Below are 14,806 nucleotides of genomic sequence, written 5' to 3'. Positions count from 1 at the left end.
ATGTAACATCCAGTCTATCACATGATCATTTAGAAATCATTCTAATATTCTGATTTATTATGAGTGTTGGAGACAGTTCTGCTGTCTAATATATTTGATGAATAAAAGGTTAAAAAGAACTGCATTTATTCAAAATAAAAAAAAAAAATTCTAATAATATATTTTCTAATAATATATTTTCTTTACTATCACTTTTTATCAATTTAACACATTCTTGCTGAATAAAAGTATTGATTTAAAAAAAAAATTACTGACCCCAGATTACTGACCAGTAGTGTATATTATTACAAAATATTTATATTTAAAAAACATAGCTTCTTTTTTTTTTTTACTTTTTATTCCTCAAAGTATCCTAAAAAAGTATCACATGTTCTGAAAAAAATATTAAGCAGCAGAACTGTTTCCAACTTTGATAATGAATCATCATATTAGAATGATTTCTAAAGGATCATGTGATAATGATCCTAAAAATTCAGCTTTGCATCACAGAAATAAATGATAATTTGAAGTATAATAAATTTAAAAACAATTATTTTAAATTGTAATAATATTTCACAATATTACTGTTTTTTTCTGTATTTTTGATCAAATAAATGCAGGCTTGATGAGCAGAAGAAACTTCTTTCAAAAACATTAAAAATAGTAATGTTTCCAAACTTTTGACCTGTACTGTACATATTGTATGTCATTTCTTAAATAAAATGCTTAAATATCATGCTATTATTTTTAATCATGACTCTTTGTATTTATATGAAATGGTAACACTTTAGACTAAGATTCTATTTGTAACATTAACCAAGGTTAATGAAACTGTATAAGTATTTTTCATTGTTCATTTTTTAAATATATTTTTACATTTTACTGCAAAGTTGCATTCGTTAACTAACATTAATGATCAATGTATAATTAATATGAATATTTTTATTCCTCATGAAAAGTATGGCTCAGCACTATTTTAGTTTTCATATACAGTATCGGTTGATTAATCGGTTATCGGTTGATTAATCGGTTATCGGTTACCTTTGTGGTCCATCCTAGTTATCGGTATCAGTAAAATCCAATATCGGTCGACCTCTAGTTATGACGGTTTTATAAAATAAATTGATTCTTCTGCTCCAAACGGACCCACAATTAGAGCATAGTCACAGATTTTGAATGCATTACGAGGATTCGTTTGAGGCACAGGGAAAACTAACCTCAAGCATCCTGAAGTGTTCTTGAAGACTGTGTTCCACTCCGGGTCTCCGGGTCGGGCCGGGTCATTCGGGTCTCCTCTCAAACCCGAGTGAGGGATAATGATCTCGTCGGTCAGCGTCTGCAGGCCGTGGTTGATGACGATCATCTTCAGAGGCTCATGGGACGAGAGATTCCACAGCGTTCCTGAGAAACACAGGAGGAAGCATCAGGAGAGTCTGTGTACATTCACCACAACAAAGAACTATTCCGTTCCCAGGCCAGATTCTTCCTTTTTTGTTTTTTAAATGTCTATATAGTTTTTATAATTTTTTTTTACTTCAGTTTTAGTTTTGTACATCAAGTTAAACTAAACGAAAATGTCAAGTAGTCAAGTAACTGAGAAAAAATATGTTAAAGTTTTTTTACATTACATTTACTTTATTTCAGTTTACATTTATTTTATTTCAAGTAACAAAAATGTTTTTAAGATTTTGGTTTTAGTTTCACTTTTAGTGATTGGAATCTGAACCAGAATCATTAAATTTCTCATAACTCTGATCCCAAATTTCTAACTCAAACACTTGATTTATTTATAAGAAGCTGCACAAACCTGACATTTATTTGAAATCTTTTCTAACATTATGAATTTCTTTACTGTCACTTTTGATCAATATAATGCATCCTTGATGAATAAAAGTAGTCATTTATTTTAAGTTAGGGCTGTCAAAATGGCTGATAAACTAAATTCAAAATTTTTACTTTAATATGATCAAAATTCGAATTATATTCAAATTTAAAATGCATAATTTCAGTTAGGGTGAAGAAAAGCTTTTGGCTTCTCCTGAGGCCACAAGAGGGTGCATCAAGCAAAATATTACTAATGCACGTTTATTCAAGGCATAAGATAACATGACTATCTGTCGAATCGATCTTACATCATCATCGCATCTCATGCGCCACTGATTACCTTAACGCACACCTAAAATTCGAATGTGGATTTATATTTTAAATTTGACTAACTTAATTTTTTTTTTTTTGACAGCCCTACTTTCAGGTTTTAATCAGCAGTGCAGTTGAAAGCACGAATGCAGAGATGAACCTGTGACGAGTTCTCGGACTTCCACGTCGTCGGTTCTCCTCAGGAGCCTCAGCAGCGCAGGAATGCCGTCCGAGTTCTTGATGGCCACCTTGTTGAAGTTGTCTCGGCCGAAGGAGATGTTCCTCAGCGCGCCGCAGGCCTTGCGGTGGACCTCTGGTTTGGGATGATCCAGGAGCCCCACCAGGACGGGGATCCCTCGCAGCTGCCGGACGTCCTGCTTGACCGTGTCGTTCTCGTAGCAGAGGTGCTGCAGGTACGCGGCTGCGTTGGACTTCACCGGGTCCATGGGGTGGCTCAGCATGGAGATGACCTCCCGCAGGTTCGGGTCCCGCCAGCGCGGATCCTTGCGGATGGTGTCGAGGCTCACCATGCTGGCGCGTTTCTGCGGGACGAGCGTCTGCATGCGGTACAGGTCCTGGAAATACGCGTGCGGCGGCAGTGGTGCCAGGTGCTCATCCACCGTGAGGTCCAGCGTCGGCCTCATGTGATGCACGGCGTCCTGCTCCGGTTTGGATGCGCCGCCGCCGCCGCGGATGAAACCGTCTCGGTGGAGCGGCAGCGTGTAGCAGTTCTCAGGTAAGTAGGTCCGGGAGGGAAAGGACGGGTGGAAGGGTAATCCGTGCAGGAGCGTGACGCCGTGAGCGTTCAGAGTGCCGTACAGAGCCGGCTGGTCCTTGGGAATCTCGTTCAGAGGGTCAGAGGTCACGCCGGACTCGGGGTGAGGAGGTCGAACCGCGTGCGTGTCCTCCTTGTCGCTGGAGGAATCGGGATCTGGACACTGAACATCCGGACACGGAGTCTGCGATTCGTCCAACCCTTCAGATGAAGCTTCCTAGAGAGAGAAATAAAAATATACACTGATTTGAGGAATGATTCGTGTCTTGATGATGATGTAACACTGATGATTAAAAAAAATATTTTCTTAGTATTTTTTCTTTAGAACTGAGTGTTATAGTATTGTTGAGATACTATTATAGTTTTTTATTAATAGTTTGAATTAGTTTTTATTTTTATATTCATAATTTTTGTTGTGTTTTGTTACTTTTTTGTCTATACAGTTTTAATTCATTTGTATTTCAGATATAGTTTTAGTTATTTTAGCGTGCCAAGTTAAACTAAATGAAAATGAGAAATGTTGGCAACTGGCTGAAATAAAAAATAAAAAAAACTTTTTTTTATATTTCACTTGATCTGTGTTATTTTAGTATTATAGCAATACTATTATAGATTTTGTTAATATTTTAAATTAGATTTCTGTTTCATGTTTATTTTTTCAGAATGTATTTATTGTATTATATACTTTATTTATAGTAAATATATAGTAATTTTTTTATATCAAGTTTTAGAAAAAAATTTAGTTTGTTTGTCATTTTTATTAGTTTTGGTTGTTTTTAAAAATGTCTATATAGTTTTCATTGGTTTAATTTGAGTTATTTGATTTTATTTCAGTTCAAGTTTATTTTATTTCAAGTCACAAAAATGTTTTATTATTATTATTATTATTATTATTGTTTTAGTATTGGTTAACCATAATAACCTTGTTACAAATATCTAATAATTTTTAAATCAAGATACATTTACTTGAGAAGCAAAATTAATTAAGATATTAAGTTTTGTTTTCTGAAAAAAATATCAAAATTAATAATTAAAATTAAGAGAGTTTATGCTTAAAACAGGAACAAATATTTGCCAATGGGGTCATGGATTAAGTTTATTTTTCTTACTGCACATGTTTTGTCTTTTCTTTTTTTTTTAAATAATAAACTCACAAAATTTTGGTAGATTTTTCAAAAAACAAGACAATATTTTACCCAGTAAACACCACTAACGATGAGCTGTTTCCAAACGAAACATGTATCATTAATAATAATACATCGATCTGAACACATTCACAGCCAGAATAAAGATGATATTTTCTCACCTGAGGATCTGGACTCTATCAAATCTGATTTAATTTGCGTTCTACTGAGCTGGATAAAATACCGCGGGGCAGTTTTGATGAAACGGACTGAATTAAATTTAACTCTTCACCACTACAATACTGAAACGAGATGATTCATATTCTTTAATACCGGCTTTCCCAATGAAAGGCATAAATTATATATATATTCTACCATATTCACCTTCAGGAGGTTGGGCACGACCTGTTCATTGGAGCTGCTGGAGCTGAGCGGGTTGGATTCGCTCTCAGGACTGGACGATTTCTCCGTCCCGATGCCCGAACTCTCAGTCTGCAAAACATCCCAGAAGCTCAGCGAGAGCTCGTTAACATCACAGCCACACACACAACGCCTCATTAGCCTGCAGTTTTAGGCTTGTAAACAATATCTACTTTTAACATCCAAAATGAATCATTAGTCATGAATTATAAATGATTTGTTTACAAAAAAAACCTGTTAAAATAATTATTTTTGGCTCTGAAATTCTACCCAAACGATAAATATTTAAATCCTTTTTTATTAATTTATTGCATTGCCTAATGAAACCCGGTTATTAAGCAAATGCTTGTTAATTTAAGCAGACAGATGCCAACTGTGAGGAAACATGATGTTCTCCTCAGTATTTTTGTCTCGTTTTTCAGTACAAATATCTAAACATTCTTAAAGCAAGATACATTTATTTAAGAAGCAAAATTACTTTAGGTATTACGTCTCGATTTCTGAAAAATGTATCAATGTTAGGCGAGTTTATGCTTAAAACAAGAACATGTATCTGTCAATGGAGTCCGATAAATAATTGCATTCCCTTTGCTTTGTTTTGTTTTCTGACCTCATCAAAGGTCTTTTTCTTGTTTCTGGCATAAACTCATTTAATTTTGGTTGTTTTTTTCTGAAAACAAGACTTAATATCTAATAGATTTACTTTTAGGTCTCCAGTAAATGTATCTTTTTAACCTGGAAGAGACACATAAAAACTTTTCATATTTTTTTTTTTAGTAAGGGTAGGACACTTTGCAAATGCTATAAGACCCTCAAAATACACATCATTTATTTTTTACAGAATTTTTACAATTATTTTTTAGGAGATATAATCATGTTTCGTGTTCGGGTCATTTTTGACCCGGGCATGTATGGAGCACCGTTAGTGCCAAAATACCTTTTAAATTAGTGTGAAAAAAACTTTTATTAAATATATTTAGTCTTTTCTTCATATTTCACAAACTTTTGGGATTGAATTTTGTTCATGTACATGAATATGTACATCTACTGACAAACCACTGCAGCATGAAACATTTATAAATTTTTTCATCTGAAAGTCAAAGTTTATGGAATTATAATAATATTTTTTATTATTATTATTTATAATATTAATAGTAATGTTTATGTTGTTTTTCTTTAGAAATAAATATGCAAGTTTCATAAATTTGGATGTTTATTGAGCAATCATGAGTTTAATTCATTTCCATTAATTCCAATAGGGTTATTACTGGTAATTCTCAGATTATATGCTTTCATAAATTTCATAGCATGTCATATTCAAATAAATCATCATAGTTTTTTTTTTTTTGGGTGGTTCCTGTGTATTTTGAAGTTTCAAGGAATTTCTAAATTTTTTAATAATCAAAAAGGGATGCATGCAGTAAATACGTAGTAATAACATGGTAACATTCAAATACATTTTTCACATTCACTCAATAATGAGAAGTTGCTGATCAGATACAATATGGTTTTAGTTGAGAACTATTAAGTTATGACTGTTCAAACTTCAGGTTAAAATGGACCAGGAATGAGAAAATCATATATGTACTATGAAGGTTAAGAATGTTTAGATATTTGTACGGAGAAAAGGTCAAAGATACTGAGGAAGAACATCATGTTTGCTCATAGTTGGCATCTGTCTGCTTACATTAACAAGCATTTGCTTAATAACCGGGTATCATTAGGCAATGCAATAACTGAATAAAAAAAGGATTTAAAAGGATTTAAATATTCATAGCTTGGCTTGAATCTGAGAACAATGAAATCCTTATTTTAACAGGTTCTTTATATGAACGAATCATTTATAAATCATGTTCTGCAGTGTTCCTACATGGGTTTCTGTGTGATTTGAGCTTGCGGGGTTGTAGGTGACGGTGGACACGTCTGAGGACGGGGTTTCTGCCGTCTCCTCCGTCTGCTCTTTGGTGTCTCGAGCTGAAGGTTCGGCCGGCGGTTCCTCTGAATCCGGCTTCTTTTGGACCAAAGGGAAGAATACGAATAGGAGACGTTAACATGAGATCACGAAGGTCATATTTTAACAAGCGCAACTTCACTGCTTCACCACAGAGTTTCTCAAGCCGTCCTGATGAACGTCTCCACATAAAAGAGCATTATGAGATCACTGAAAGCTCTTTGGTGTAAAAATCACCTCTGGGAGATTGCACTTAAATATTCTGGACTCAGCGGCGCTCGCAAACAAGCTTAAGAAAAGTAAGCAGAACTTCCTCCAGAGCAGCGGTGAATTATACATGAGCTCTGCTTCATAAACACAACACACACTCCGAGAGACGACTTACACACTTCAGGAAAAACATCTGCACTGGAACTGCTAACAAGACCGAGAAATAACTCTACACGATTTATCATTTACAAACTTCTTTTAAAAGCCATAAATGTGTTCAGTGCTTCATTTCTTACAATAAATGCCACTTGCTTTGCTTTGACATTTACACATGCATGAACTGAACTGAGCTGAATAATGGCACTGTTGTCTTATAGAGCCACTTAGTTTCATAAATGATGAATTTTGCAACATCTACACTGTTATAGATTGGATTGAATCATCATTCAACAGAATTGATGTGAATAATGACACTTTTGTCTTCTGTAGAACTGCATATAGATAAAAACTGAATTTGTTTCATAATTAATAAAGTTCACACAGTTATTGAGCTGAACTGAATCAACACTGACTTGATTCAATTGAATCAACTGACTTGTTGGCATCACTGATTCTGTCGCTATTAAAATAAAATAAAAAATGTTCAGGATTGCACTGTATATATATATATATATATATATATAATATATATATATATATATATATATATATATATATATATATAGCGCTATTAAAATAAAATAAAAAATGTTCAGGATTGCACTGCATTATGCTAATTTCTTCCTTGAAAAAGCCAGGAAAGCGATTCACTTTACAGTTATTTGAATGAACTGAATTGTACTGAACTGGATTGAGCTAAATAATGACACTAGTGTCCTTTAAGCATTGCTTTACATCAGAATCTGAATTTTCCTCATATTTGCTAAAGTTTGCATCACTGATGCAATCAATTTTATCAATAAGCAGCTCTACAGAAGACAATAGAGTCATTATTAAACTCAATTTAGTTCATGCATGTGTGAATGTCATTGTATTATTTTGATAAAGCACAGCAAGCATCATTTATTGTAAGGAAGATGCACAAACACACTTCTGGCTTTTACAAAGACATTTGACTTGATTCAGTTGAATCATCAGACTTTTTGCATCATTGATTCCGTTATTTATTAATGTGGATCTGCTTTGAATCAACCTGATTAAAAGCTAAATAAATAAATGTGAATTTACTTTATATGCATTTACTTTTGGGTCCCGTAACTCGACAGGTATCATTCAATCTAAAAAGATTCAGGATTGCATTGCATTATGGTCATTTATTCTTTGAAAGAACCAGGACAGTGTGTTTATGCATCCGTCCTTATGATAAATGACACTTAAATATGCAATAAAAATAGCCTATGCATGTATTTTGGGTCACTGTAACTCTAAGGTAAAGCTCATTCAATCCAAAACGAATCTGTGCTGCATAATGATCATTTTCTCTATGAAGTCAAATGTGATTGAGTTGTTTCATGCAGACATGTAGAGTTCAGCATTATTCCCAGTGTTTCCATCGGTCAGAATAATCGCTGGATCTCCGTCATAAAGCAATCTCTTTAAACGACAGCGCCTGATGAAGCGCTTCAGGAGAGAGAGAGAGAGAGAGAGAGAGAGAGAGAGAGACATCAGGATGGATGGGCTGTTGATGTAGTCGTACGGTGACGCCATGGAAACAAGCATCAGTCTCAAACGCTCTGAATCTGGTTTTGTTCTGCCCGGATCGCTCTTGGATTTGTGTTTGTGTTTATTAACTGACATCTAACATCACTATCAACTAGCTTTCTTTTTCCTGTAGAGAATATGAGTGGTGTTCAACTGAGAAAAACTGTGATGATAGCGTTTCTATGCAGCTGCTAAGGTGGTTGTTAGGGTGTTGCTATGCAGGTGGTTACTATGGACTATGGTAATAGTGATGCTTGACTTGGCAAATGGAACTAAAAATTGTGAAAAATGGATTTTGGCTTATTCAGTCCTTATGAAAATACTACAGTAACCAGAGTAACCAACAACAGTATTTGTAGTAAAACAGCAGTAACCACAAATTTAAACTATTTGCACTATGGAATTTGCAATAAAACCATGGGAATAATAATAATTATCAATCTGTCAAAATAAAACGCAGTTAGTACAGTTTTACTTATGTAACAAGACAAGTGGTGTTTGCCTGTGAAAACAGTGTTGATACTGCTGTTGCTATGCAGTTGCTAAGGTGTTCTGAGTGGTTGTTAGGGTGTTGCAGGTGGTAACTATGGGTGTGTTCAAATTACCAATTAATAGTGATGCTTGACTTAGAAAATGGCACTAAAAATGCGTGGGAATGGATTTTGACTCATCTGTCCCTTATGAAACTTTATTTAGTTCAACTGTAGTATATGAAGTAATGAACTGAACTGAACTAGTAAAACTGCAGTAACCACAAATTCACCGTAATGACTATCTGAACCATGACATTTGTAGTAAATGTAATAATAATAATAATAATAATAATAATAAATTTGGCAAAATAAAAAGGGGCTACTACAGTTTCGCTTATGTAACAACATGGTTTATTTTCACAAGGAAGAAATGAGCAAAAAAATACATGAGCAAGTAATTCGAATGAGAACGAAACACATGCAAATATGATTAAAACACTACAGATGATTTTAAAAGCATTTTATGAAAAATCAGCAGAAACGCAAAGTCGTTTCAGAGCTGGAGCAGGTGATGAAAGATTATGAAGACGAACATTTATGCCTTAATAAACACATGCACTGATGAATGAGTCGCAATAAGAGTATGAATTAAGAAAGCAAATAGAGTCAATCCGTGTTTTTCAGTGCTGGATTCCCACCTCACTGAACACCAGATGCTTTTACGAGGTTTGTAACCCGTCTTACCCACTACGTCATGTGAAGTGGCCCATCCATCCATCATCTATCTCATGCACATCAGCTCAGTGTCAGTGAGTCGCTCAAGGGCAGTGGATCCGCTGTCACAAGCCCAAGTAGGGCACATGAATCACGGAGCGACGAGCAACTTCGCCCGGTTCTGCATATGCCGCCTGCAGTGGCCCGGTTTGTATGCGCCGCATCCAGCGCGGCATCAGAGTTTACATCTCAGTGTCAGACGCGCAATAACGCGGAACCCCTGCGGTATGAGCACAAGCGCACGCAAGCTGCATCAAACCTCTGTATTTACATGCGATTCCGCCACATGTGTGGAGCTGTAACGCGTGCGCACGCAGACACAACCACACAACCCCAGCCAGCAGCAGCGGTGCACGGAAAGATCCAGAGCAGGCGAGGCGATGCCCACCCAGCCCTGGCATCCACTGCTGCTGCAGACGCACGAGCATCACCGCGCTGCGGGAAAAGCGACGCAGACACTCACCTCGTTCACCTCCGCAGGCATGCTGGCGACGCAGAGCGGCGTATGTGCGGCTTCTCCGGGAAAACACAGCTGTCTGTCTGCGGCTCACACATGAGCAGCCATCCCTCCTCCTGCCTCACGCGTCCACATGCACTCGATCATGCTCTCACATACACACGCGCGCACACACCCCCAGCCTCACACACACACACACACACAAGCGCAGTGGAGGAGCTGCTGAATCAACAGCACGATTCACACACACTCTTCACCGCCCAGCGAGGAGGAGAATCACATCCAGTTAGTGTTTATAATTCATTAAATGAGATCATTAGCGCTCATTACACCGCATAAGAGAGACGAGAGCGGACGAGACGAGGAGCCCCGGATGCGACTGATGTAGCGCACACACACACACACACAGAGAGAGAGAGAGAGAGAGAGAGAGAGAGAACACACACACACACACGACATATACAGAGAGAGAGAGAGAGAGAGAGAGAGAGAGAGAGAAAACACACACACAGACACACACGTTGGGTTTCCATGAACACACACACACACACACTCTCTCTCTCTCTCTCTCTCTCTCTCTCTCACTCAGACACTAAAACAGAACATTACATTTTCTGGACTGTTCAAAGTCAATGAATAGTTAAAGGATTAGTTCGCTTCCAGAATACAAATGTCCTGATAATTTATTAACTTTCATCCAAGGTGTTCATGTCTTTCTGTCTTGAGTCGCAAAGAAATTAAGGTTTTTGAGCAAAACGTTCCAGGATCTTTCTCCATATAATGGACTTCAATGGGTACCAGCGGGCTGAAGGTCAGTTTCAGTGCAATTTCAAAGACGATCCCAGCGGAGGAATAAGAGTCTTATCTACAGAAACCATCAATCATTTTCTAAATAAAAATAGACATTTATATAGTTTTTAACCACAAATTCACATCTTGCACTAGCTGGACTTCGTGCATGATGTAATCATGTTAGACAGGTCATGCGTGTCGTAGGTGGAAGCACGACCCAAAATACATGTTTGTTATTGTAATAAAGCACTGCAGTGATGATGTATTTCTGAAGTTCGCATCACCAACAGGATTTTTGCATCAGCTTTTCGATTAATGGAGAATGCAGCTTGCTTCTGGGTTTTGGCTGACAAAAACAAATGTGAGCACATCAACTCACCTGCACAGGTGGAGACAGATGAGAGCCGTGTGTCTCAGCAGAGGATGATGGGAAAAACACAGTCATTCATTTGTGTGTCACCGTACTGACCGCCATTCTCATAAAACAACCTGTGACACATAAAACATACTGTAAGATTCTGAATAAATGGATCATTTGAGCAGTAAATTAGCATATTTAATCATGCATATCAATCAAAAAAGTATATATGGGATGCATTTTCATCTTGATGTCACTCGGTAGAATTAAATAAAGGCAGAATCTCTGGACCATGCAGTGAACAAACACCCACATGTGAGATCTGTCCATGAACACCTGCTGGACCCTCATCATGTGACGCTCTTGATGAAATAAATAACACACACAAACATCGGATTCCATCAGTCCCACAGTCTGAACCCACACAAATACTCCAACATGTTTGTTTCTCAAACAGATTCACTGACGCCCTTTGAATCTCCCTCGAATGCATCTACATAATCACACAGTAACTCATTCAGATGCAGATACAGTACATGCTGCTGCTGTGGCTTAAAGGAGTAGTTCACCCAAATGTGAAAAAGTGCTGAAAATGTGGCATCTGAGATCAGGATGAGTTTGTTTCTTCATCAGGTTTGTAGAAATGTAGCATTGCATCAGTGTCTCATCAATGGATGCTCTGCAGTGAATGGGTGCCGTAAGAATGAGAGTCCAAACAGCTGATAAAAACATCACAATAATCCACAAGTAATCCACAGCACTCCAGTCCATCAGTGAACATCTGGAGAAGACAAAAGATTAAACAAATCCAGCATTAAGACGCTTTTAACTAAAATATGAGTCCATAATAACACTTCCTCCAGTGAAAAAGTGTTCTGATGTGAATCAGGAGTGAAATCTGCACAGATCAAGCAGCGTTTAAACAGCTCTAAACAAATATGTGTCTGGATTTTGATGTGAGAGACAACAGCAGATGCACTTTTTCACTGGAGGAAGTGTTGTTATAGATTATGGACTCTATGTATTTTAGTTAAAAACGTCTTAATGCTGGATGTGTTTCATCTTTTGTCTTCTCCAGATGTTCACTGATGGACTGGAGTGCTGTGGATTACTTGTGGATTATTATTGTGATGTTTTTATCAGTTGTTTGGACTCTCATTCTGACGGCACCCATTCACTGCAGAGCATCCATTGCTGAGACACTGATGCAGTGCTACATTTCTACAAACCTGATGAAGAAACTAACTCATCCTAATCTTAGGTGGCACATTTTAAATAGTAATTTTCATTTCTGGTGAGCTATTCCTTTAAACACTGCCCTGCTGCAGCTTGACTGTGAAGATTATGGATGTAAAATGGCTTGTGAATGTGGTTTCTTCATTCAGAATCTGACGGTCTGTTTTCATCTGGAGGTTGGATCTGTCACACACCTGTGGTGAACACAAACACTCCCTACAGCTACGCTACGATGGGAAAGAGCCCAGAGCAGTTTTATGATGAATAATAAATAGGGAACAACTCTTTCTGAATTGTGATTAATAATGAATGTAAGACAACTTCCCCCGGAGAGCAGCTATCCGGCCGGATGATTTATTCGGCTCTTTCAGCCGCCACCACAGGAGGCATTTCATCATGCGGGACTGAGAGCGATGAAATCCAGCCGAATGTCACTGCGTTTCAACCATAAAATCATGCAGACAGCAGTGAGCCTCGCACCCGTACACCATCTTCATTAGAGAGAATGACAATCCATTAATGGAGAGAAAACATCCAGAGAAAGTCATGAGGATTAATGAAGCGCTGCGGAATTTCATCTGAGAAATACACACTAAAACATGTCATTAGGACAAGAATGTAAAAATGCCACAGAGAAAACTTGATTAACTGTACATCACCTTATCATACGCAGAGATAAAAATATATAATTACAGAAGACAATACATTACATTGTTACTGTAAAATATTGAAAAATTACAATATGAATGACCTTATCATCAAACATTTATAAAATTCAACATTAAATTTAGATATTTAGTTGTTTAAATTATATTTAGAAAGACTACACTTCAAATTTTAGTGTAAAATAAAATTAAGTATGAATTATCAGTAAAAAAAAATTGAATATGAAAGATATTTGTAAGATTTTTATGTAATTAGTAGGACTGCCTTTATATTTTAGGTAGAAAATTTCACATGGATTTACATTTAATTTAGATATTTATTTAAATTATATTATATTTACAATTACATTTTCAAATAAAAAAAATAAGCATGAATTTTTATGTGAAAGAAAATTTATGTACTTTTATGATAAATGATTGTTTTATGAGAAAAGCAGGACTCACCTTATATTTTAGGTAGAAAATCATATTCCCAGAAGTCTATGCATGAACCATCACATTGATTTACATTCAATTTAGACATTTTGTTTGTTTAAATTATAAAACAATGTACAAAGACAACACTTCAAATTTTACTGTAAATCTAAAAAATGAAAATAAAAAATAACTATACTGTTAAAAATTATGACCAATAAGTTATGACAACATAAATCTCTCTTTTATTGTTACAGAGTAGATCTAGATCTAGATCAAGTATATGGAAATATTTAAAGGGGTCATCGGACGCAACATTCACTTTAGTTGTTGTCTGAACATAAGTGTGTGTTGGAAGTGTGTGTACACATCCCCAATATAATGATAAAAATCCACCCAGTGTTTTTTTTTAAAACCATATATAAAAGTTTTTTTTATGAATCTTTGGAAGTTGCCTTTCCTAATATGTGCTAGTTAGCAAGTTTCCCTCTGAATTTTACCTTCTGCTCGTCACTCCACCGAAGAAAGGGGCGGGGTCAGCAGAGCTCATTAGCATTTAAAGCAACATGGACTAGAACAGAGTGCTGAAAGCAGAGCTGAGTTGCACAGGGTAAAAGGGTGTTTTTTACACTACCACTGAGAAATTTTAATCAAAGTATATGTTACAGACTTTTAATTAAGACCCTAAAGAATCATATCAACTTGTGGAAAATGGGCATCTGATGCCCCCTTTAAAGGAACTGAGTTAGATACCCCGGTGTAAAAAAATTTAAGCTACTTTTTTGTTACCCTGGCAACACATCCCTTACGAAAATTAAGAAAGAAAGAAAGAAAGAAAGAAAGAAAGAAAGAAAGAAAGAAAGAACGAAAGAAAGAAAGAAAGACCCGAATGCTCCGAGGACTCGATCGAAATCAAAATATTCGCAAACCATCTAAGTTCCGATCTGAATCAAATGATTTGTGATTCGCGATCCGATTCGAGCGCTTCGAAACAGTGAATCATTTTGCGACGCAACTGATTCGGAGTTTCGAAAAGCTCCGTTTCACTCATCACTACGTGCTTTTTTAAATTGCTTTGCTTGAACTTTTTTTTTTGTTGTTGTTTGTTTGTTTTTTGTTTTTGCTAGCGAATCGCTTGAACTGAACGATCGGAATCACGAGTTTGAATCAATCGGAGCGGTTCGGGCTTAAATGACTCACTCAATTGAATCGGTTCGTCTGTTCCTCTTTTTCGCGTCTTCAGTCATGCTTACATCAGCACAATTACTGGCTTAACTCGCTAGTTTGATGACATTAACTGAAATAAGCAAAAAAGTGTGATGTATTTTTACAAATAAAATG

General features: G+C 36.4%; 1 protein-coding gene across 1 annotated transcript in view; it reads right to left on the bottom strand.

Moving 5' to 3' along the window:
• The window catches only part of LOC109081551 (armadillo repeat protein deleted in velo-cardio-facial syndrome-like), a 25,928-nt gene extending 14,273 nt beyond the window's left edge, over positions 1-11,655 (bottom strand). Inside the window, 6 exon segments of the mRNA XM_042765691.1 lie at positions 1,021-1,034; positions 1,184-1,380; positions 2,276-3,107; positions 4,399-4,506; positions 6,305-6,445; positions 11,172-11,655. Coding sequence (XP_042621625.1) covers positions 1,021-1,034; positions 1,184-1,380; positions 2,276-3,107; positions 4,399-4,506; positions 6,305-6,445; positions 11,172-11,237 — 1,358 coding nt within the window. The 5' untranslated portion in view covers positions 11,238-11,655.
• Positions 11,656-14,806: the final 3,151 nt, after the last annotated feature.

This window comes from Cyprinus carpio, chromosome A10, assembly GCF_018340385.1.
Source record: "Cyprinus carpio isolate SPL01 chromosome A10, ASM1834038v1, whole genome shotgun sequence".
NCBI lineage: Eukaryota > Metazoa > Chordata > Actinopteri > Cypriniformes > Cyprinidae > Cyprinus > Cyprinus carpio.
This window is presented reverse-complemented; position numbering and strand designations above follow the sequence as displayed.